This window comes from Antechinus flavipes, chromosome 5, assembly GCF_016432865.1.
Source record: "Antechinus flavipes isolate AdamAnt ecotype Samford, QLD, Australia chromosome 5, AdamAnt_v2, whole genome shotgun sequence".
Taxonomy (NCBI): domain Eukaryota; kingdom Metazoa; phylum Chordata; class Mammalia; order Dasyuromorphia; family Dasyuridae; genus Antechinus; species Antechinus flavipes.
This window is the reverse complement of record NC_067402.1, coordinates 59172445-59198798: the sequence shown is the minus strand read 5'-3', so window position 1 is coordinate 59198798 and position 26354 is coordinate 59172445. Positions and strand designations below refer to the sequence as shown.

The window sequence follows — 26354 nt, the reverse complement described above, 5'->3', positions numbered from 1 at the left end:
AGGGAGAAATTTGGGGTCATTAAAAGAACCTTCAACTTCCCAAGACAATCCAGTCTGCTTTTCTCTTCTTGAATTTTGGACCCAGTGATTGCCAATTTACAAAATATAAAAACTGATGGACAAGCTAATAGATTGTGTATTCAACTATATATCATAGTTTGGACAGTAATTGCTCTTTATGTTTTTGTTTTTTCTTTCACAGATAGTTAAACACTACCTAAAGAAATTATGGATCTCATTTAGGAGGCTCCACAATATTTTGAGAATTGATGCAATTAAAACAATGTTATACATGCAATTTGGAGCATCTGGAAAGCCTTGTCATTTACAAGGAATCTTTCTCTGATTCAAGCTCTGCTGAAGTTCTTCCATGACACTGGCACACAGGCAGTACATGTTTCCTTATTTTGTGTCTAAATATTATCTCTTGTTATTTTTATATTGCATGAATGTTGTGTAATTTTGATAATAAACACTTGAGAGATATCTTGTTAGAAAGAAAATTTAAAGTGACATTTTGCTGAGCTGAATCAAATGCTTTTAAAATAGCCAGCAAAGGTTAGCATAGTGAGAAATTATTTCTTTCAGTTAGTTCTGTGATCATAAAAATGTAGTCCACTCTTCCCTATTCAAACCTTCATCAAGGATGCTCTCAATATTATGTGCATTATTCCCATAAAAACTTTGTAGAAATGGGTAAGTAGAAAGAAAACAAAATGGAAGCAAACAACAATAAAAAGAGTGAAAATCCTATATGGACTAAAAGGCATTGATTTCTTAACTTTTTAAGAGTAAAACCTAATGTATTTTCTAATCATTTGATATTTTCATTCTTAGATAGTTTTACTAATATCATACATTATAGTAAATATTAATATATTAAACATTTAAATATTGTTGACATTTTATTTAAAACTTGAAGGACATGTTATCCTTAGTGTAAGTATTCCACACATACTTCAATAGATATTCATCATTGTTAGAATGTAGATCTCAGTAGAATTAGTACAGTAGAAAAAGTATAGTAGAAAAAGAATTTGCCAACTGGTCTCCATCTTTCTGGCCATAAGCCTTCATGGCTATAATTTGCCTGATATTCATGTGACAGACTTGCCATCTATCATTGAGCCTAGATTCAAAACTTTTTACTACTTTGATCTTCCAGCACCTGTGTTCCCTTAGAATAGTCTTCCAAAATTCGAGGTGACCTCTGTCTCATTTTGTTTTAAGAAAGATCCTGAGTGAGATCGGTTACAGTGATAGTGATAATGATATGTCTATCTGCTAACAAAGAACAGCTAACAACCTCAGAAAGCCAGTGACTTCTCAGAGAAGAAGGGGATCCTCTTTAATAATACACAACAAAGAAAGGGTCTTGATAGGTATAGAGAAAAGATGATAGGTTGTAGGGTTGAGGCAGGGATTTATCTGACTATAAAGAGAATTGATGTCTCTTTAGAAGAGATAAAAACTCCTTTACACAAAGACAAGAATATTTAGACAATTTATGATTCAAAATATCTCTTTGGGATAATAATTTTGTAGAGCTAAACAAATAATGAAGTATTTTAGGGGACAAAGGCATGAGAAATAACCACCTTTCCTTTTAAACTAATTTGTTTTGTTTTGTTTTTTATTAAAGCTTTTTATTTTCAAAACATATGGATAATTTTGAACATTCACCCTCAAACCTTATGTTCCAATTTTTTCCCTCCCTTCCTCCAACCCCGTCCCCTAGACAGCAAGTAATCCAATATATGTTAAACATGTAAAATTCTTCTATACAACATATTTCCACATTTGTCATGTTGCACAAGAAAAATCAGATCAGAAATGGAAAAAATCATAAAAGGAAAAAATGAGAAAGAAAACAAAATGGAAGCACACAACAATGAAAAGAGTGAAAATCCTATATTGTGATCCACACTCAAACCCCACAGTTCCCTCTCTGAGTGCACATGGCTCTCTCCATTCAAGACTGGCCTGAATCACCTCATTATTAATGAGAGCCATGTCCATCAGAAATGATCATCACATAATCTTCTTGCTGCTGTGTATTGTTTTCTTGATTCTACTCACTTCACTTAGCATCAGTTCATTAAGTCTCTCCAGGCCTCTCTGAAATCATCCTGCTGATTTCTTATAGAACAATAATATCCCATAACATTCATGGTATAATACTATAATTTGTTCAGCCATTCCCCAACTGATAGGCTTCCAGTCAGTTTCCAATTACTTGCCACTACAATAAGGGCTGCTATAAACAGTTTTACACCCACTTTTCCCTTATTTATGATCAGTTTAGGATACAGGCTCAGTAGAAACACTCACAGCTAGATCAGAGTATGCAGAGTTTCATAGCCCTTTGGGCATAGTTCCATATAGCTCTCCAGAATGGTTGGATCAGTTCACAACTCCACCAATAATATATCAGTGTCTCAGTGTTCCCACATCCCCTCCAACATTCATCATTATCTTCTCCTGTCATTTTAGTCAATCTGAGAGGTATGTAGTGGTATTTCAGAGTTGTCTTAATTTGTATTTCTCTAGTCAATAGTGATTTAGAGTACCTTTTCAAACTTATCTTGGTATAGGGTGTGAGGTGTGGGTCAATGCCTAGTTTCTGCCAAACTAATTTCCAATTTTCCCAACAATTTTTGTCAAATAGTGAGGTTTATCAAACATTAGAATACTATAGTCATTGACTATTGTGTCTTGTGAACCTAATCTATTCCACTGATCAACTATTCTATTTCTTAACCAGTACTAAATGATTTTTGATGACCACTGCTTTATAATATAGTTTGGCAATGGTTCTAGTTTATCCCTATTACATATGATGCTTGCTAATGGTTTTAAATAGATGCTACTGATAGTTTAAGGAAAACTGCATTTATTCCTATACTCTTTAGTGTTTTTAAAAGGAATGCTTTCTGCATCTATTGAGATAATCATATGTTTTTTGTTAGTTTGATTATTGATGTAATCAATTTTGATAATAGTTTTCCTAATATTGAACCAGTCCTGCATTTCTAGTATAAATCCTACTTAGTCGTGATGTAGTATCCTGAGGATAACTTTGCTTGAAATCACTTTGCTAATAATTTATTTAATATTTCTGCAACAATATTCATGAGGGAAATTGGCCTATAATTTTTTTTTTGTTTTGAGCCTATCTGGTTTAGTTATCAACATCATATCTGTGTCATAAAAGGAATTTGGTAGAACTTTTTTCCCAAATAGTTTGCATAGTATTGGAATTAATTGTTCTTTAAATGCTTGATAGAATCCACATGTAAATCCATTTGGCCCTGGAGATTTTTTCTTAGGGAGTTAATAGCTTGTTCATTTTTGTTTTTGGTTTTTGTTTTCTAAAATGGGACTATTTATCTCTTCCCTCAGTTAATCTCGGTAATCTATATTTTTGTAAGTATTCATCAATTTCATTTAGATTATAAGATTTATTGGCCTGTAGTTGGGCAAAATAGCTCCTAATTGTTGCTTTAATTTCCTCTTTATTGGTGGAAAATTCACCTTTTTCATTTTGATATTAATAATTTCTTTAATCAAATTAACTTAAAAGCTTTTCTAGCTATTTTTGTGTTTTTTTTCCATAAAACTCTTATTTTTATTTTTCTTGCTCTCCAAATTAATTAATCTTTATTAATTTCCCCTTTTATTTTCAGAATTTTGAATTTGGTATTTAATTGGGGGTTTTTAATTTTTTTCTTTTTCTAGCTTTTTAAATTCTCAATTCATTGACCTCCTTTCTCTATTTTATGCAAGTAAGCAACTAGAAATATAAAATTTTCTCTAAGAACTGCTTTGGCTGCATCTGATAAATTTTGGCATGGGCATATTGTCTCATTATTGTCATTCTCTTGGATGAAATTATCAATTGCATCTAAGATCTGTTGTTTCACCCACTTATTCTTTTAGATTGTCCAGTTTCCAATTTTTGGTCTATTTTCCCATGGCCCTTTATTAAATATAATTTTTATCACATCATAATGAATTTCTGTATTTGATTTGGTTTTTATGCCCTAATACATAGTCAATTTTTGTGTAGGTTCCATGTGCCACTGAGAAAAAGGGGTATTCCTTTCTGTCTCCATTCAATTTTCTACAAAGGTCTATCATACCTAACTTTTCTAAGATTCTATTTATCTCCTTAATTTCTTATTTATTTTGTGGTTTGATTTATCTAGTTTTGAGAGAGCATCATTGAGAATCCCCCCTCCCCCACCAGTATAGTTTTGCTATCTAATTCTTCTTTCAGCTCTCTTAACTTCTTTTTGGATACTATATCACTTGGTGCATATGTAATTTAGTACTGATATGTATTGTATCCTTTAGCAAAATGAAGTTTCCTTCTTTAACTCTTTTAATTAGATTTATTTTTGGTTTTGCTTGATTTGAGGTCAGGATTTTTTTTTTTACTTCAGTTGAAGCATACTAGATTCTTCTCCATCCTTTTAACTTTATTCTGTATGTATCACTTTGATTTAAATGTGTTTCTTGGAACAACATACTGTAGAACTATGGCTTTTAATCCAGTCTGCTTCGTTTTATGGTAGAATTTGTCCCATTCACATTTACAGTTAAAATTACTATTTCCCAACATCTTATTTCCCCCCAAATCATATTTTTCTCCTTTCCTCTTTTCCTCTCACCCCAGTGTTTTGCATTTGACCTCCTCCTCAAACAGCCTTCCCCTTTTATAGCCTCTCCTCCCTTCTTATCCCTTTCTTCTTCTACTTCTGTTCTCCTTTAGATTAACCTCCCTCTTTAATTTCCTTTCCTCTCTTACTTCCTTATAGGGTGAGACAAGTTTCTCTGTGAAGCCAAATATGTTTGATATTCTCTCTTTGAGCCAAATCCAATGAGAGTAAGGTTCACACAATACTTACTCTTCCTTCTCTTCCTCAATTGCAATACTTTTTTTTTTTTTGCCTCTGCACGAGATGTAATTTACCCCATTTTACTTCCCCTTTACTTTTCTTTCAGTACAATCCCCTTTCCTTCTCTAGTTTCTTTTTCATATCATCACAATAAAATCAAATTATATCTACAACTTCTAAGTGTGCCCATAACATAGAGTTTTCAAGAGTTAAATATACCATCTCCCCATATAGGGATAAAAAGGTTTTAACTTTTAAAAGAAAGTTTTTTTTTCTTTCCTTTTTATCTTTTTTAAACTTCTCTTGAGGTCTATATTTGAAGATCAAATTTTCTGTTCAGCTCTGGTCTTTTCACCAGAAATTAATGAAATTCACCTTTTTCATTGAATGTCCATCTTTTCTCCTGAAAAGATAATGCTTAATTTTGCTGGACAGTTGGTTCTCGACTGCAGTTCAAGTTCCTTTGCCTTCAAAATATAGTATTTCAAGCTTTTTTTGATTCTTTAAAATAGAAGTTGCTAAGCCTTAGGTAATCCTGATTGTTGCTCTTCAATATATGAATTGTTTCTTTCTGACTGCTGGCAATATTTTCTCCTTGATCTATAATTCTGAAATTTAGCTATGATATTCCTCGAAGTTTTCATTTTGGGGTCTCTTTCAGGAGGTTATTCGTGAATTCTTTCAATAGCTATTTTATCCTCTGGTTCTAACACATCAGGATATTTTCTTAGCTGATTTCCTGAAAGATGTTGTCTAGGCTCTTTTTTTTTTTTTCATCATGGTTTTCAGGAAATCCAGTAATTCTTAGATTGCCACTGCTAGATCTATTTTCTAGGTCAGTTGTTTTTCCCACTGATAGGTATTTTACATTTTCTTCTATTTTTTTTTTGTTTTGTTTGACTCATTCTTGATATCAACTTAGAATTGAACAAATGGAAGTGAATGACTCAATGAGATAAGTTTTAGCAAATTATTTTCTTCAGTTAGCTTTCTTATCTATTTGATAATTGAACTTTTAAATGAGTTGTGTTGTTTATTGGACTTTTTTCCATTTCACAAATTCTGTTTTTCAATGAATTGGTTCCTTTTTCTATTTCATCAAAATCTATTTTGTAAGGAGTTACTTGTTTTGTAAGGAGTTATATGTTTTTTTTTTCCATTTCTCTGAAATATTCTTAAGAAAACTCCTTAAAATAGATTTAGTGTTTCCTTTTCCAAACTCTCCTGAAAAGTTCTCATTTTCTTTCCCCATTTTTCTTTTAACTCTTGATCCTTGTGAGATGAAGATCAACTCCTATCATTCTTTGGGGTTTCATCTGGAGATGATTTGCCTCTAATGTCCTCAAGATTTGAGATCTGTTCTTCTATTTCTCCATAAAAGCCATCTATGGTCAGGGCTTTTTTTTTCTTTTTCTCATTTTTAAAAGGTAGAGGGGTCTGCTCTTAAAGTAAAGGGGAGATTGTCTCAGGCTGAAATAGCCAATGCTGTTAATGCTGTTATAGTTTGACTAAAAAGCTTCCTGGTAGATTCCTCAGTGTGCTGACACCATACCATCCAGGGTCTCTGTGCTGTGCATGTGTTTAGCTGCCTCCCCACATGCCCAATTGAAACAGACCTTTTCTGAAATTCTTCTTAAATATATTCTTCTGGAAATTTATTACACTCCGAATATCTGTGTGTTCTCTCATTCCAAAACCAATTCACAGGCTTGATCTTGTTGCTCTAAAGGGAAGTCAGGAAGAGCTCAAACAAAGACCTGTCTACTCTCCACCATCTTGGGTCCATCCCTTAAATTAACTTTAAGTTAATTCAGAGGAAGGACTGAATTCCTGAGCCCAGCTCAAGTATCTAGCAATGTGGCCTAAGCAGTCAAACAAAGTAATATCAAACAGGGTCAATTACAAAGTAGAATTATAAAATGATACAGAATCAATTTAATTTCTTTACTTCCATACAAAAATGAGTTATTGGACTGCAGTTCACATTTAATAAGATTAATAGTAGTTCAAACAATGCTTCAAAATGTCAAGACAAGACCATGTAATTCAATCCAACACATATTTATTAAGAACTACTCTGTGCAAGGAATCGTGGTCAGGGCAGGGGAAACATTCTGTCCTCAAGGAACTTACATTTTCCTGGGGCTATGCAACATGGAAACAGATTAGTCAACTCAAAATATGTACAAAGTAATAAAAAGTAATTTTATTAGGAAGACAGCACTAACCACTAGAAGATCGGGAGAGTTCTCTTGTAATAAGTGGTACCTGAGCTGTGTTTTGGAGATAGGAATTCTATCTTGCATAATGAGGAAGAAATGTATTCCTTTGTGCAAAGACAGAGATAAGCAGTGAAATTCCAGGTGTGAAAATAGCTATGAGGTCTAAGGAGGGGAATAAGACAAAGATTAAAAAGGTTAGTGGGAGCTATATTGAAGTGTACTTTTAACTTTTCAGGCATAGCTGTTTTGTTTCTTATCCCAAAGAAACAAGGAACTGCTCAAGATTTCTCTTAGGGGAGTAATATATGCTTTAGGAGAATCAATTTAGCAGCTGGCTATAGGAGAGAAACCAGGGAAGCAGAGAAGCAAATAGGAAATTCTCTTAATAGTCTAAATGAAAGATTATGAGGCTCCAGTTTAGGGTAGCGATTATGTAACTAGAGCACATGGATAGATGGAGATAAAACTGGCTAAAATTGGCAAGTGAGGGAATTTGGGGATTAACGGAAATGGGACAAGCAAAGAAGAATCTAAGGGTGAGAACCTGGATGACTGGAAAGATTCTTGTGTCCTCTGTCGAACAGAGCAGTTAGGATATTCATCCAAGTGATGAAGATGGCAAAGTAACAATATTTTTGTTATCATATTTTAAATGTAAAGTATTTTTAAGGTAAACAGAATTCTGAATTCATTAATTTTCACACACAAAAAAATTGTATGCTATAATGAAAAGTCAAAGTTTTTTATTCAATATTGAAATTATACCAACTGTTTATGTGATTCATATAGAACTAATAATTTTCTCATATGGAATAATTAATAAAGAATTAGATCAGAAATTGTAAATTGTTAATTAATTCTCTGAGGGAATGTGTTAAATGAAACCTGATTCTCTTAAAAGAATTTGATAAGGAATAAGTTAATCATGGCATAAAAATGGAGCTTATCAAATTATAAATATTCTAAAAGTAATTTATAAAGAAAGACAAAGGGAAAAACAAACCTTTTAAGGCAAATTTATAAATGGCTTCACATGCTTTAGCCAAAATTTCTTCTTCTGTAGAATTAAGCATTAACACCACTGTTGCTGCCTTTTTACTTTCAATTGTCAATGGATCAAACTGAAACAAAAATAGTAATATTTCACTAACAAATAACCTTTAGAATGTATCACATAAACAAAATTAAAGATTTCTAGAAATAAATTTAATTGAATGTGGCAAAATTGTTGGCTATCTGAGGAACCACAGCAGCTGACAGACAAGCTTGGGAAGTAGAAATCCAAAACTGAGGGCTTTTGTTATGCAAAGATGATGAATTTTCAATTCTAATTTATGAATTTTCATAATCTAATGAATTTTCAAAAAATTTCCAGAAATAGAGAATAGATTATAAGCTTCAGAAGATATAGTCAGTGGCCACTTTGAGTGAATTTAGTCTATTTAAAAATTAATAATTTTCTTATTTTACATCACCATTATTTCCATATATATATGTGTGTGTGTGTGTGTGTGTGTATATATATATACACGTGTGTGTGTGTATGTGTGTGTGTATAGTGTGTGTCTGTGTGTATAATGTATATATGCATATATATGTGTAAACATCTCTTCCTAGAATTAAATCCTTCCTTGTAACAGAGAAAAACAAACATTAATAATGAACATGAAATTATTTGATATCATGGAGCATTGTCCCTTGGTTTTCTTGCCTCTCTGCCAAGAGGAAGGTGGTATGTTTCATTTTTTGTTCTTCAAGACCAAGTTTGGTTATTACAGCTTTCTAGAAGTCAGTGGATTTTTATGCACAGTATTATAACAATTGTGTTTATTATTGCATGCAATAGAATATGCAAAATCTTTCTACCTTTCTCCAATTTCCTTATATTTGTCATTATTTATAACTCAATGATATTCCATTTCATTCCCATACCAGTTTGTACAGCCGTTTCCCAGTCAGTGGGCACCCACTTTCAGAATATCATAGCATTTGAGACTGAAAAAGGATCTCAGTGGATACCTAGTTTAACCTTACACAAAAGCAATCTCTACTACAATGTGCCCAAAAAGCAATCATTCAAGCAAATCCTTAAAGACCCCCATAGAGAAAACACCCACTATTTTGATCCATTTTACTTTTAGGAGAGCTATAATTGTTAGGAAGCTTTTTTTTTTTTTTTTAACAGCAACTCTGTGCAATTATTTCATGGTTTCTGACTCTTCCGTCTTCTAGGTGGTAACCCTTTAAATACTTAAAAATAGGCATTATAAAGGCCTCATTTCTAAAATACAGAGAAAATTGACTCAAATTTATAAGAATACAAGCCATTCTCCAATTGATAAATGGTCAAAGGATATAAACAGACAGTTTTCAGATGAAGTTAAAACCATTTCTAGTCATGTAAAAAAATGCTTTAAATTACTATTGATCAAAGAAATGCAACTTAAGACAACTCTGAGATACTACGTCACACCTCTCAGATTGGCTAAGATGACAGGAAAAGATAATAATGAATGATGGAGGGAATGTGGGAAAACTGGGGCACTGATACATTGTGAGTAGACTTGTGAAGTGATCCAACCATTCTGGAGAGCAATACAAACTGTGCCCAAAGGGCTATCAAACTATACATAACCTTTGATCTGGCAGTGTCTCTACTAACCCTGTATCCTAAAGAGATCATAAAAAAGTAAAAGGACCCACATGTGCAAAAATGTTTGTGGCAGCCCTTTTTGTAGTGGCAAGGTACTAGAAACTGAATATATGCCCATCAGTTGGATAATGGCTGAATAAATTATGTTATATGAATGTGATGGAATAGTATTGCTCTATGAGAAATGATCAGGATTTCAGAGAGGTCTGGAAGACTTATATGAACTGATGTTAAGTGAAGAGAGTAGAACCAAGATAGTATTGTACATGGCAACAATATTATATGATGAACAATTCTATTAGCCATGGCTCTTTTCCACAATAAGATGATTCAGGCCAATTCTAATAGAATTGTAATGGAGAAAGCCATCAGCATCCAGAATGAGGACCGTGGGGTCTGAGTATGGATCACAACACAGTATTTTCACTTATTTGTTGTTTGTTTGCAAGTTGTTTTCTGTCTCATCTATTTTTCTTGTATAGCATGATAAATATGGAAGTATGTATAGAAGAATTGCATATATTTAACATGTATTTGATTACTTGAGTCTAGGGGAGGGGTTGGGGGGAAGGAGGGAGATAAAAATTTGGAATACAAGGTTTTATAAGGGTGAATTTTGAAAACTGCATATATTTTGAAAATAAAAAGCTTTAAAAATAGTTTTCATGTCTTTCTGTTCTTTAGTCTATGTGTTTTCTAAATTACTTATTATTATCATTTTTATGCAGTGTTTCAAAGTTTGCAAAATGCTTTATAATTATTCTCATTTTATCCTCATAATACTCTTAGGAATGGAGATGATATTATCTTCATTTTTACTTAGGAGAAAAATGAGGTGGAAAGAGTTTAAATGACGGGCCAGGTCACACAATAATAAATATGGATTCTACATCATGAGTTTCCTCTTTACTGTATAAAACAACTCTACTACGTGCTACTATACACCATAGATAACTGCATGTGATCCAAACAACCATAAATAATAATAATATTAATAATATTATATGTGTATATATAAATATATGTTAGGTATAATCTGATAAATGTTACATAACATATGCTCATAAACTGACTGTACTGTATTTATACAGTCAATGTAGTTTTCAAGAATAGCAAACTCTTAAATGGGTTAGAGGGGAAAGGGAAGTTGATGGAGGCTGTTACAGGCATAAATGATGACTTTTCTCTTTTCCTGTTCTTTGGGGTTACAGGAAGGACGCTGAGGAGAAGAGTAAAAGCTTTATTTTTTAGAGTGTTATACACTAGACGTATGGGGAAGAATACAGAAATCATTAGCTCTAATTATAAGAGATCAAAACTGGGAGCTGGGAGCAGGTGAGTCACTTGTATGCAGCTGGGCTGGAGAGGAACAATGCCAAGTGATGTCAGCAGGTAAAGCCTTGGTTTGTCTGATCAATTCCTGAGGACTTCTGCCTGACCTAAGGCCCCGTATTTGGGGGTCATGACAACCTCATGTGACTCTGCAGATGAGCAAGGGTGACAATTATAATTTAAGAAGCCAAAGACAGGAAAGACCAAGATTGAGAGAGGATGTTAAAGAAGTCTTCACTGAAGAAGTTCTAACTCTTCAACTATGTCAGAAATTCCAATACTGATGCTTTTAATTTGGTTCCTTTCTACTGGACTTAGATTTAGGTTCCTATTATATCCTTCTTTATATTATAATAGATGTTTATGTTCAAAATATTAATTGGATACTTTGATTACTACCAGATGAGCTGACTCAAATATGGAATCATTCAATTATGGATATTCTCAGGGAGGAAATTTTCTGGGTTTCTTTAAACCCTTTAATCCAAGCTTGAATCTAGTCCATTTGACCTCAGTTGGCAAAAAGGGATAATTACAAAAGTACTGGCTAATAGAGATAGTTGATAGAAACCAAGGTAACAAATATTTCTCCAAATTTTAGTTATGTCTGACTCTTTGTAAACTCTGTGGACCATATTGTCCATGGGATCATCTTGGCAAAGATACTGGAGTAGTTTGTTATTTCTTTCACCTACAAATTGAGGCAAACAGGTTAAATGACTGACCAAGATTCACACAGCTACTAAGAATCTGAGGTTGAATTTGAACTCAGGTATTCCTGATTCCAGTTCCAGTACTTTATCTACTGTGCTATCTACCTGCCTTTCACTATTTTAGATTGGTTTAAAATAGGATACATATGAGCAAAATGATTTTTCAGTCATTTGTACTTAGGCTGCATACTCATTCAAAAGAATAATTTTGAAGGTTGAGAAAAGGGAGGCATGAGACCAGAGGGTCTCATTTTATTTAAAGAATAAGAGCGAAAAGTAAGTAAGTGTGAAAATTGCAGTATTAAAAAAAACTGTTAAAGGTGAAGAAATATTGCACTTTGATAAGGGTCAGCATAGAGTTGTGGGCAGAGGAAGTCAGCATGAAATCTGCTACTCCCATAGAGTCTATCATAGTAATTTTTATCTTAAGGAAATTGAAAATAAAATGATAGATATAATAGAATGATACATTACTAAACAAATAATATGGAACTGTAATTACTGCTTCCTTCTGCTTTCACATGAGGAAGCTATAGTCATCAAAAAGCATGTGGTGAGATTATAATTTCACACTATGTACTAAACAAATGATGAAGTAAAATTACTAACAGGGCTCCAAAAAAAAAAAAAAGAGGCATTCTAGCTAGGCTTAGAATTTTTTAAGAACTATGATAATTAGAGAAGCTATCAATTAACAAATTTCAAATATAGACATGTAAATATTTTAATTTTTGTTAATACTCAAATATACCCCCTCTTTCTCTATTCTTTCTATAGGGAGCCATCTCTTGTAATCAAGAATAACCTAATTTATATGTTAAATGAAAAAATGTAAAAAAATTTCCATCAGTGATAGAAATAAAATTTCCTCATAGGACACAAGTTTAAAGTTAGCTTAAGGAAAGTTAATGAGTTCCATAGTATTTAACATATCAAGAGATATATAAAATAGATTTTGGTGACTTGAGGCTCTAATTATTTCAAAAAATGAGAAGCAGTTTAATACAGGAGAAAAATAGATAAAAAATTATCCAATATGAATGTGTGTGGAGCACATTATTTAGAGATCAATAGAAATCTATTGTAAAAATCGAAGTGATTACTTTAGGTAAAGTCTAAATAATGGCTAAAATTACCTTTAATGTCTAAATCCACCAGTGCCTTCTCACTCTGATTTGTTCATGTTCTCCCATAAATCCACAGGGCAGATCTATCCAATGAGTAGGCCTCATTCTAAGAGTAGTTAGTGGTAAGGAGTTGAACTGTTTCATCAGTGTATCAAGACTAATATATCAAGTTAAGAAGAGTGTAGCTAGGGGCAATTAGATGGTGTAGTGAATAAAGCACTGGTCCTGAAGTCAGAAGGACCTGAGTTGGGATCTGGCCTCAGATTGTTGACTGGTACTAGTTGTGTGATGCTGGGCAAGTGATTTAACCCAATTGCCTGGGCGAGGGGAAAGAACATAGACCAGAGTGGTAGTTTGTGTGCTAGGATAATACTGAGGGACTGGAGATAGCAGCAAGCACAAAGGATAGTTTTAGATGAAAAGACAAAAAATTATGATCAAATAATGGAGGTTCATCTTTCTTGAATATGAAAGATTGATAATATCAAGAATATTTTCTGTGCATATAGGTCTCACTTTTCCCTCAATTTTCCTTCTACCATTATTTTTTTGATTTTAAAATTTTTTTTAATGTTCTGCCAGGAATTCTTGCTGGGCTTACATCCAACTCAATCAAGGCTTTGCTTGTAGATGTTTTAATATCATTGTTTTTTCCTGAGTTTCTGTCTTGATCTTCCCTGTCACCATAATAACTTTTTATGGTCAAGTTCTTTTTGTCAGTGGCTCATTTTCCAAGCCTATTTCTTGACTTAGAATTTTATATTAAAGTTCGGCTCTGTTCCCAGGGTGGGGAGAGAGGTGCTGTCCCAAGTTTCAGGTGTTTTCAGAGCTAATTCTGGGAGTTTGGAAGGGGGCAAAGTTTTCAGTGCTTCCAAGGTAGTGTGATTTGGGTAGAAATACAATCACTTCTCTCCTGGTCTGCACTGGCCCTTACACCAGGAAGTACTTCTGATTCCTTGTAGCTTTAAGTGATCCTGCTCCTCAGGGAGGATTTCTTGTGACTGCAAAGAACGCTACTCATCAGAGCTCCTCCCCTCAGTCACTACAAGCACCTATCTTTGTCCTGAAACTGTGGCTCAGAAGTGGTTACATGCAATGGAGTTACCTAGGAGTCCCTTTTATCTTTTTCTGACCAGATGCCTTACTATCTCTGCTGTAAGAGCTTCCTCCATGGCCCACAGATGAACCTCCAATCCTGGCTCTAGGCCAGCTCCCACCTCCGGGACACAGACCTCTCTTTCCAAAGCTTTCTTGAACTGGAAAATGACTCACCCTGAACTTCTATTGCTTGCCCCCAAATTCGATTTCAGACATTATTTAAAATAAGACATTTCAAGGGAAATTTGGGGAGAGTTTGACAGCTGCTTCTACTCAGCAACCTTGACTCCATTCACCTCTTCAAGGTTTTTAGTTTGTGGGTTCTTTGTTCTTCCAGGTAAAACAGGGTATAGAAGGAGAAATGCTTCAACTGCCATGAGGAAACATATGTAGAACTATTGTTTGCACCCTATAGACTCACTGTGATAGTATTTTAACATATGAGATGGAGATGAATTTTATTGGTTAGCATTATAGTTAAGGACTGCTGAGTGATGGTAAATATAGTGCTTGGACTGGAGTCAGGAAGACCAGAGTTCAAATCCTTCAAGTATTTACTGTGTGACCATTTTTGTTGTTCAGTTTTCAGTTGTGTCTGATTTTTCATGACTCCATTTGGGGTTTTCTTGGCAGAAACACATGTGAATTAAGGGGGATACATGCCATTTCCTTTTCCAAGCTCACTTTACAGATTTAAAAAAAAAAAAAAAAAGTAAAACTGCTAAGTGACTTTCCCAGGATCACTCAGCCAGTAAATGCCGGAGGCTACGTTTGAACTCAGGAAAATGAGTCTTCTCAACTTGATGCCAGGCCTGGCACTCTGTGCACTATGGTGCCACCTAGCAGTGACCTAGACAAGTCTCCACTATAAAACAGGGATAGTAAGGTACCTACTCTACAACGTTGTCATGGAGCATCAAAGGCAATGACATTTGTAAAGTGACCAACATAATGCCTTGTATACAGTAGGCATTTACTGAATGTTATTGCATTCCCCTTCCTCATCAGAGGGGGCATGATACTTCTGGTTCTATGTTAATGACATGATTAGGATCAGGGTACGCAGAGGTCCTCGTTTAAATTAGAGCGGGGGGTTGAAGCAGGATCGATACTAGAATGTTTCCTCAACCATGGTAACATGGGAAGAATATTTTTAAAGAGACTTAAGGCTTTTACGAGGGAATATCACCATCCTCATGACAATGGATCGCTTCTCAAGAATGTGAATACTAAGTTCATGTGAGCACTTTTACCACACAAGTCCTGAGAGGTAGGTAGGGAAACATAATTATCCTTACTTTAGAGAAGAGGAAACTGAATCATTTGATGACATAGCCAGGAAGTGTCTGAGGCTGGAAATAGAGCCTAGGACTCCTGACTCTTAAGTCCAGAGCTTTCTCTATGTCATGCTATACAATTCATGGTCCTCAAAGTGTAGTCTAAAGAATTGTTGGGGTCTCTGAAACCCTTTCAGAGGGTCTACAAATTCAAAATCATTTTTTAGTTCTAATATAGTAAGTAGCTATAAATATAACCCATGTGAATAAAAACTCTTCGAACAGATCCTCAACAGTTTTTTTTAACAACATGAAGATACTGAGAACAAAAGTTTGAGAAACACTGTATAGTATACATCATGTGCCATATTATTCAGTGTCCCTATTTGCCGATTAATCCATAGACACTGCCCTTTTTACATAGTCTGTGAATTCTCCCCATGTGCACATCTGGTAGACATACTAAAACTCAGTAAATGCCAGTCTTGATGATCTAGTAACATTCACTACCCATAGGAGGGAATCCAAGACACTCCACAAATCTTAGAGAGGACAAAAGAGGTTCTGTGAAGAACAAAGTCTGTTATTGGAACCAAGGAATGAGATTATATCACATTTATCTCCCTGTATACAGAGCTTTCTGAGTTTTAAATGATAGTTACATTGACTCATTCCCTATTTTCCAGTGACTAAACTGTATGCATTAGTGTTACCACAAATATGGAAGATTTGTCCAATTTTCCATGCCTCAGACCTCTTTATTGGTGTATTACTGTGAATTTCCTTAGCAATCATGGCAACAATTTGCTTCTGTACAGGGGGGGGATCTAGAGGAGGACCTGAAATGCATTTGGTTTTAAACAAATGTGTGTGGTTCTACTATCTGGACAATTGTAAAGATTATGGGCAAGAGATCTATACATAGGAGTTAATAAAGAAAATGTCCATGTCCCTTCCAGGAACCCTAGAAAGAAGATGGAGGAGAAAGAGGGAGGAATAACTACATTGTTACCACAACGGCTGCAATGGAACCAGAAGTTGAGACCTGTGCAACTAATTATTATATTACTGCTGTTCAGTGACATCCTTTACTACTACGTAAGGTATAAGGAATTTCCCTGAGCTCAATAAAATTTAATTTTAAGGCAAATACATCTATCTTATTCAGGTACTGGTTCAACTATTTGGTTTCTAAGGTTCCTTCCAACTTGAAATTCTAATTCTGTGAAAAAATATATCAAATGCAAGATACACCTCTAGGGCTTTGTGGTTGCAGTTTAGTTTTTCAGTCTTGTCCATCTTTGTGACATCGTGGACCACAGCACTTCCCTGATCTATTCTTAGCCTTGGACACTCCTAGCTAGGATTCTAGCCATGTTATTAAATGATTCAGTTTCCTCATCTCTAAAATAAGAATTATTTTTATCTACCTCACAGGATCACATATATTAATAAACATTTTTAAAACTTTTGGAGTTCTCGTGGCAAAAAGTACTGGAGCGGTTTGCTCTTTCCTTCTCCAGTAGGGAACTTGAAAAGATATATTATATTGCCTTAGCTTTCTCATTAACTTCTCTTACATGGAAATTGCTCTGGACATTTCTGCAGTAGAATGATCAACAAGGAGATGGCAAGAGGAACAAATATTTATACCTTTCTTTTTTACCTCAGATATTCTGTGCATTGCAGGCATATTTGATATATTTCTGGGGTATTTTACCAATAATATTAAGTATGTAATAATGATGTAGTACAGGCTGTTTTCTGGTATGGTTACTATTCTAAGATTTTGCCTCATCATAATATGGGGAAGTATAAAAATTCTAGATGTAATATTTTATTCCAGTCACAAAATTGCTCATTATGTCACTGCACATAATGTTCTAAGATGTCTAATTATGAAGGACTATGATATGCAGATCTTAATTCCAAGCATAGTCTAATGTCAGATCGAATGTCTAAACCTTAGCTTGTCTAACCTCAGACTGAATAAGTTCTTCCTAAAGAATTCTGATTAAAAAATTAGGCTACCATCTTCCAGGAAGCTATTCAGTATAAGTGAATGGTATGATATGGCCTCTAACAAAGCTAATGCAATGTCAGCTTATATTAATGGAAATATGATATTTAGAGAAAGGATATAATAGTCCCCTTTTATCCTGTACTAGTCAGACCATATCTAGAGCTGTAGGGCCATGATCAGGGAAGATTGCAGCATTATGATAGTGAAGAGGCAACAAATTGTCTAATATAAGGAATGGAGTTAGTAAACCTTAAAAAGAGATGAATTAAGGGGATACATGATAGCCACTTTTAAAATGTTTACTAATATATCTTACATTGCTTACATTTTCTAAAGTTTCTCTCCTCTCTTACCAAAAAAAAAAAAACATCCTTTATTACAAACAAAAATTAAGAAAAACAGTTCAGCAAAATTAGTCTATATATCATTAAAGTCTGAAAGTATAGCCTCTATTCCACTTTCATAGTGCCTTATACCTCCAAATAAGAGGTAGAATATATTCCTTCTTTGGGGTCAGGCTGAATCATAATAATTGAACTCAACAACATTCAGTTTCAATGTCTGATATTATTCTTTACATTTATCTTGTCATTGTGTATATTGTTTCTCCATCCTTCTTACTTTATACCAGTTCATACATGTCTTATCAAATTCTTCATATTCACCATTTCCAATAGCACAGCTATATCTCTTTTCTGAGTGATAATTTGTTCAGCCATTCTCTGATAGATGGATATCTATTTTGTTTCTAATTCTTTGCTATTATGAATAGTACTGCTATACATAGTTTAGCATACACAAGAAATTTCATATGGCAGTAGGGGTTCAAAGAGTATTGATGTTTTATTCATTTTCTTAGAATAGTTCCAGATTTCTTTTCATGTTTGGACCAATCCATAGTTCCATGAATAGTGTGTTAGTGTGCATGTCTTCCTACATCATGACCATTATTTCTATCTTTTGTCATATTGAATCTGAAGTGAAACTTTAAAGCTTGTTTTGGATGTATATTGCTTTATTATTAGTGATTTGGAACAGCCTTTTACATGGCTGATAATGGCTTGTAATTCTTCTTTTTCTTCTTCTCTTTTTTCCCCTGAGGCAACTGGGATTAAATGATTTGTGCAGGGTTACACAGCTAGGAAGTATTAAATGCCTGAGGGCACATTTGAACTCAGGTCTTCCTGACTTCAGGAATGATGCTCTATTCCCTGCATCACCTAGCTGCCCCCGGCTTGTAATTCTTTTGAAAACAATTTGTTTTTTTCCTTTTAACGCTTTCATTGTTTATGTGTTTTGATATGTAGAATTTATATATATATATATACATGTATATATACATGTATATATATATATACTATATATAAGTACATATTTTAGGTATCAGACTTGTATCAGAGTTATCTGATACAAAAGATTTTTTTTCTTTATTTTCCTCTTCTCTTAACTGTGAACTCAGCAACCCAGTATTTAATAATTCCAGCAACATAAATCAGTTAACTTGCATCTATTAAATATCTACTATGTGTCAGGCATAAGCACTGAGGATGCAAAAAAGAAGTAAACTTTGAAACACTTCCTTCTCTCAAGGAGCTCACAGCCTAATGGGGAATAAATTTTTTTTCAAGAAATGATGGAAAACCTGAAGAGTTGGTAGAAATTATGTTAAGATCGATATTTTATACCATATGACACAATAAGCTCAACATAAACAAATGATTTGAATATTTTTTAAAATCTCAGAATAAAAAAATAAAAGAAAACCAAATCAAGTATTTTTCATAGCTCTGGAAACAAGTGATGAAAGTGATTACAAAGGATAAAATAGGTCATTTCAATTACATGAAACCGACAGCTTTATGCATAAGTAACTTTGGAGTCAGTCAGAAAATCTATGTTCCAAGTCAGTCAGAAAATCTATGTTCCAATTCTTCCTGTGTGATTTAGGAAGATCACCTCCCCTTCTCAGGGCTTCAGATCGAATGAAAGATGTTGGACCAAATAGTCTTCTAAAATTCTTTTCAGTAACTTAATCTATCCTATGATGACCATTTTAAAATAGTTCATGATTTTTCTCCTAACTCCGGAGGGAACAAAAAGAACCAAGGAGTTCTCCATCACTTGTATTCTTCATGATTGCTTATGTTAAAAAAAAATTCCTAAGGTGAATGGGAGATTGGGTTAGATGATCACTAAGTTTTTCCAGCTCTAACATTAACTAATTATGGCCTACAATCCTGTTTCTTTTAAAAGTAGAAAATCTTATTTATGGCTGTTTCACAAAGTTTTTTTATTTAGTGTTTTATTTATATTTGCCTTTTCACAGGTGTCAAATTTGAAACTTTAGCAGCCCAGGGCATTCCCTCTAGCTTTGAAAAAAAGACAAATCTTTCACTTGTTTGCAATTTTAAAAAAAGAAAACTTTTTTTTGAAAGAAAGAGACATTAGTGGATATATGTCCTGTGTAGTAGAAAATGGCCAAATGATGTAGTAGTAGTGAAGCATTTATATACTTCAAAATTCTAAGTAAATAATGTATTATTTTTGATATCCAGTTAACTGGGCTAATTTTAGACAGCTTTCTTCACATAAAATAATTATAGTTCAAATTCTGGCTAAATATTTCAAAGAACTAAAAAGGCTTACTCATTAACCTGATATATCATTCATATCCTTGAAAATAATTGTGGGTCTCTAATTTTGTAATTAAATGATCACAATATTTCAAATTTCTGTTCCAAGATTATATATATATGTTAGAACTGGATAATTTAGACATTAGCCAGACTTTGGACTTAAGTAAATATATCTCCCTGTATGCTTTATATCGCCTCCAAGGTCCCTTTTTCAGATAAGAGTTGTCAAAAAATCAATAGTCAAAGTACTATCAGACTAATTTTCTTATAATATATTGCAAACCAGAAAACTTACCACATCCTTAGGAGGAGGTTCTACTTCCTTCTTTATTTTTTTACCCATTCTAAAAGGACAGACAAAAAAAATTATTCTATTTTCTATTACTTACTATTCCTATTATACAATTTATATTTCATGGGTTTATTAAGAATGATGTGGAAAAGTCCTGACTTTGCTTGTGAAATGTAGGCAGTAATGATGCTTAAAAAACCAATGACTGATTCTCTGACAAAGGATGACTAAATAGCAGCAGAATTAAATCTTTTATGGCACTAATCCAGTATATTCATCTTCTGTCTCTTTTTCTGTCTTCTGCCTTTCTCTGTCTGTCTGTCTGTCTGTCTCTCTCTCTCTCTCTCTCTGTCTCTCTCTCTCTCTCTTTCTCTGTGTGTGTGTGTGTGTGTGTGTGTGTGTGTGTGTGTCTTTCATTTTAAAGACTGATCAAAATTACTTTGTGGGAATTGCTCTTTCATGAAATACAGAAATTAATTCTGAAATCTTTTGAAACCATAACCTGCCCTTTTTTTTCTATTCTACATAATCATATATGGTACTGACAAAACAAAGTTGTTCATTTTGTTAAAAGAAAACTATGTCAAGAACTTGTAATTTTATTGGTGTAGGTATTCTTTCAATCAGCAGAGATCAAAAGCTCTTTACAGCATAATTAAAAAATATATATATATATAATTGCCTTGTCTTAAAAATTCATCACCTCATAGACCTAATAGGTTCTATTAAGTGAGAAAGATTTTGAGTATAGATAGCATCTCTTTTCATCTGAGAACCATCCTCAGTTTGGCAAGGTTGGAGAAAAAGTTGGGCTTTATATTCTATTTCATGTATTAATTAGATGTGTAATCATTAACAAATCATTTAAGAAGGACTTTAGGTCCTCATACATAAAATAAAGGTAATAGTATTTGTACTACTATCCTTACAGGGTGGTTGTGTTAAAGCCTCCATAAACAGGAAATATGTATATATATATATATATATATATATATATATATATGTAATATATATATATTCTATTATACTATTTTATTCAATCAGTCAAAATTAACATTTATTATTATCTACTATGCCAGGGATTATAGTATATGTTTAGGATGTAAATGCAAAAAAAATTAAATAATCTGTACTGACAAGAAATTTACATTCTAACAAAGAAAGCAAGAAGTATATCTATAAATATATTAAAAGAATACAAAATACAAAAAACCCACAAAAATACAAAATACAAAAATACAATAAACAAAATATAAATACAAAATAAATACTTCTTTTTAAAAAGTTGGATTGATAGGGAAGGTACTAGGAGTTGGGGGATCAGGAAAAGTTTAGTGTAGAAGATGAAGAAGGAAGAAAGGTTCTGTGAGGGGGAGATGATGAGACTATACATTCCAGACCTGGCTATGATAGATGAAAGATTAGAAGTTAGAAAGAAAGAATCAATCAGGTTGAATCCAGAGTGCCAGAGAAGAAATAATAGATAGTAAAATTAGAAAAATTGGGCAATCTGGTACTTTTAAAAATTAAAGAAAGAGGTTTGTATTTTGTTCTCCAGGCAATAGGGAATACCAGAATTAAGTAGGAAAGCAAGGTGGTCACATCGATATTCCCCAAAAATGCCTTTAGCTGTATTGGATGTATTGGATGGACTAGAGTGGGGAAAGACTTGAGGAAAGAAGACCACATAAGAGGCTATGGGAATAATCAAGAGAAAAGCAAATAAAGTCCTGAACTAAGCTGGTAGCAGTGTATCAGATAGGAATCAGTCAAGTAGAATTTAAGTGCCCACCATGTGCTAGACACTGAGCACTCTACTGACTGCTCCTTGGAACAAGACCTTAACAAGCCATTTAGGCCCCAGCTTCTGATGCCATATGGAGTCTCGTAACTGAATGTGGTCATTGTGAAATTATGATTATCAGGAAATGTTTCATTTGTATACAATTTTACATACCTATATACTTGGGGTCACATAAAAATTTCTCAGGTAAAAAGAGGGTCATGAGTTGGGAAAAGTTTAAGAAGCCCTGATGTAGGTCATAACAAAATCTTAAGGAAAAAAGTTCTACTTAACAATCAAACACAATTATTTCTATTTGCAAAACAGAAGAAATAGGAGTGTATATGATACTATGATTTTTTGTTATACAATTTTATATATATAAATAAAATTTAATGAGCTAATGAAAATTGCTGTCTCCTATAAATTCAGTGATCCTAATTTTCCTTTATGAACAACACTTGAAAAGCAATTCTGCAAATAGTTGTGCTACCTGATTTCCAATGTTTATCCACTTAGCACTTAGCTACACTTAGCACTTAGCACAGTTACTGGCACATAGATTCCTAATCAATGATGTTGACTGATTGAAGGTCAGTGAGGCAAAAAAAAAAAAAAAAAAAATCCTCAAAAGCCTGAGGCTCCCTCCAGCTCCCTCCCATTATTAGTCCTTTGGAGCACACTTCCCCCTCCCACATTCTACTACCCACTCCCAGGGCCTTAAGCTCAGAGGGACACTCTGACAATAGTAAATTAAACCCTGGCCTCCACCAAATCCTTAGACCTTGTTCTTCCCCAGAGCCTCTGAGACAGGATTTGCCTGGGCCCTTAGCCAGGGCTTACAGATCCTCCCTCTTTCTTAGACTTTTTTTCTGGCAAAGTGCATTGGATTTGGAATCAGAGAACTGAGGGCAGTAGACATATATCTTTGGAACCTTCTAATGCTAACTCTTAGCACCTATTTTTCTTATTTCAGTATTAATGATTTGTAGAAGTAAATAAAAAAGGAGTTCCACAAAAAACGGAGTTAACAACTTTGGGAGTTCTACAATCATATTCTGTTTTGGATATGAATTGGGACCCATGATTTCACTGTTATAGAGAAATTGTGATGATAGACCTTCTACTAATTAATGAATCAAGCATTAAGTGCCTAGTATATTATTGCCAGACACTATTCTGGGGGCTAGGGAAACAAATACAAAGAATGAAAGAATCACTCCATATTTATGCTTCACTGGAGAAGAAAGTACATATGTGTGCAATACAAATATAAGATGAATAAATGCAAATTATATGTATTACATAAGGATGTATATTGTGTGCATATATATATCATATATATATATATATACATACACATATACTCACATACATCTATATAGTATTTAAATACATTAGCTGGGGAAAGGAGGATACTAGGAGTTGGGAAGGATCAGAATGGCTTCATGCAGAAGGTGTTGCCTGAGGTACTTCATGAAAAGAAGAATTCTGTGATAGAGTAAGAAAAGTACATTCCAGGCAAAAGGAAAAGCCAGTCAAGGCCATAGAGAAAGAAAACGGAATGTTATATGTAAGGATTAGAAAAAATGTCTTCTTTGTCTGGATTTGCAGGGGGTGGGAGAGGGAATAACATTCAATAAGGCCATTGATAGGTTGGGCCTGGTTATATAGGGCTTTAAAAGCTAAATAGAAGGATTTAGACTAGATCATTGAGAAAACAGGAAAGTACTGGAAGTTGACTAAGAAGGGCAGTCACAGTCAGATATGCATTCAGGGAAAAATTACTTTGGTAGCAGTATGTAAGATAAACCAGGGGTGAAACATTGGAGGCACAGAGGAAGTGATAGTAATCTAGGTGAGCGATATTGAAAGCCAGAATTAAGGCAGCAGGTATCAGTGTCCTGAAGGGAACAGATGCAAGATGGCAAAAATATTTAATTGGATATGTGGGGTGAGGGAGAATGAGAGTCCAAGGTAATTCTGAGGTAGTGAATCCCAGGAAGAAGTTTGGAAAGGAGGGAAGACGTGTATGGAACATCTAGCAAACTCAATTAAACCAATGGGAGCTTTGAGGAAGTAGGGAGTGGGGAGAGAGACACGGAGAGACTGAGACAAAAAGAAATAGAAAATAATAGAAATAGGAAAAAACAAATAAAGAAGAGTAAAAATAAAGAGGGAGAAGACAAGACAGATTTAGAATGGAATCTTACACCCATGGGGAAACATATATGATTATGATACAGGTTAGTATTTTCTCTAAGTTATATTTTAAAGAGTTGCCTCCCTGAACACCTGAGAGATTGACTAGCCAGGGTCTTATAATTACTATGTGTCAGTTGGGCTAGAGGCCAATCTTTCTGATTCTGAGGTTGGCTTTCTATTCTTTACTCATAATGTGCCTCTATTCTGATTTGGACTTAGGTAATTGTTTAAAACAACTTCTATTTGAGGCTTCTAACTCCCTTTTATGGTCATGCTTTCTTCTCCCTTCCCTTCTTTGTTTATTCTTTCTAATGCTTATTAAAGCTGGAAAGAATTAGATCATCACTTTTTTTTTTAAGAGAAGGGGTGGGGAAAGGATCAGTTCTAGACTTGTAGAGGTGTCATAAATGGAAATTCCTGAAGTGTATCTAGAAAATTTCCCACCCAGTCAATACCTTATAGTTGGAGAGTTGCCTGAGGGCATTTGAGATTTTAAAGGATTTGCCTATAGGTCTTATAGTTAATATATGAACCCAGGCTGGCCACTATAGGACTAGAAGAAAGAAGATAAGGGATGAAGGGAGTAGAAGAGAAAGAAGAAAAGGAAAAGGGAGACAGAAAGACAAGTATCAGGAAAGGGAAGGGTAAGAAAGAAGGAGGGTAAAGAAGAGGTGAAGGGAGAAGAAAAGGGAAGGAGAAATGAAGGAAGAAACAATGAAAAAGGAGGGGAGAGGAATGGGAAAGAAAGATAAAGGAATTAAGAGAAAAGAAAAGAGAAAAAAAGTGGTGAAAGAAGAGGCACTGAAAAAAGAAAAGAGGGAGGAGGGGTTGTTAGTGGGAGAAAGAAGCAGGGGTAAAGAAAAGGCGTTGGGAAAGGAAAGAAGGGGGAAGGAGGAGGAAAGAGGACAATGAGAGGGAGAAAGAGAGAAGGGGAAAAGAAGAGGGAGGGGAAAGCGTTAGAAAAGGAAGGGAGAAAGAAAAAAGAGGTGAAGAGATAAAGAAAATACAAAAACCATACTCTAGCCAGGCAGGGCTCTGGAATAGGTGAGCACTGAATAAGTGGAGATAGGGGCAAGGGATCCCCTCATAACACCATGTCTGGCTCTGAACGTTTCCTCCAAACCTGCTCCACCAACCCGGGATTCTAGGGAGTCTACCTGCCCCCAGACCCTCTATGCTGCCTTCAAACTCCCCTTTCCTGTCCAGCCTTGGCCCTTACCTGTTTTGTGAACCGTGATCAACCGCCCCACAGCTCCCTCCCGCTCCCTCCCTCACTGCTCCAGGATTGGGCTTCGGGTTGTTTTCAGTTGCTAGGAGATTGGGGTGGGGAAGGAAAGACAGCGGAGAATTCAACGCATGCGCCTCCCCTCGATAGGCCTAGGTCCCGCCCCCTGTCCCGCCTTGCTGGGAGAGAGCATCCATCCCATTGCATTCTATGGCATCGCATCCCTTGGAGCTTGGACCAGCTCCTGGCTTGGCGGCGGGAGCTAATGCCAGCTGCTCTTCTCTTATTTTTCAAAGATTGAATAAACCCTGGCTTGCTTTTAGTAAGAATGATAGGTTCAGATGGCCGTCCTTTTCACATTGCATTTTAACAACCGGCTCCAGTGAGTGAACAATTTTAAACGCAACAGCCCCACGGCCAATCTGACTTCCACTGCTCTGTATAAAATGCTTTGCGTCCCCTGGTAGCCCTTGACAATTGTCAGGGCTCTGTCCCCTCCTATATTTCAATTTCTCCTAAGAGTCATCCCCATCCTATCTTAGTATACACACTGAAACTCTCGGAAAATGAGCGGTTAATTTGTGCTAAGTAATCACCTCCCGGTGATTGTTCTTTGTACAATTTGCAATAATAGCGGTTGTTTATGACCTCCTCGCTGATACTCAACAGTCCCTTTATTCCTCTCTTGTTTACTCGCCATCGTGTTCTCCAAAGGAGGCACCAACTTGCGCCTATGTCCCCTGTCCTTCAAAACAAAACAAAACAAAACAAAATCTCAGAGTCAATGTAGCCCAGGGTTTTGCGGCTCCTCCCTTTGATGTCAAACTGATAGAAAGAGTAGCTTATATTCTGCCAAAAACAGGCAGA

At 34.7% G+C, this 26354-nt stretch overlaps 1 protein-coding gene across 3 annotated transcripts in view; it reads right to left on the bottom strand.

Moving 5' to 3' along the window:
- ARMC3 (armadillo repeat containing 3) overlaps positions 1 to 25667 on the bottom strand; it is a 146714-nt gene extending 121047 nt beyond the window's left edge. Inside the window, exons 1-3 of one of the 3 annotated variants that reach the window (XM_052000803.1) lie at positions 25482 to 25667; positions 20278 to 20326; positions 8127 to 8244 (exon numbers count right to left, since the gene is read on the bottom strand). In XM_052000803.1, the coding sequence (XP_051856763.1) occupies positions 8127 to 8244; positions 20278 to 20325 (166 nt within the window). In that variant the 5' untranslated portion in view covers position 20326; positions 25482 to 25667. The remainder of the gene's footprint in view (positions 1 to 8126; positions 8245 to 20277; positions 20327 to 25481) is intronic. The other 2 variants (XM_052000805.1, XM_052000804.1) reach the window with 2 other exon arrangements.
- Positions 25668 to 26354: the final 687 nt, after the last annotated feature.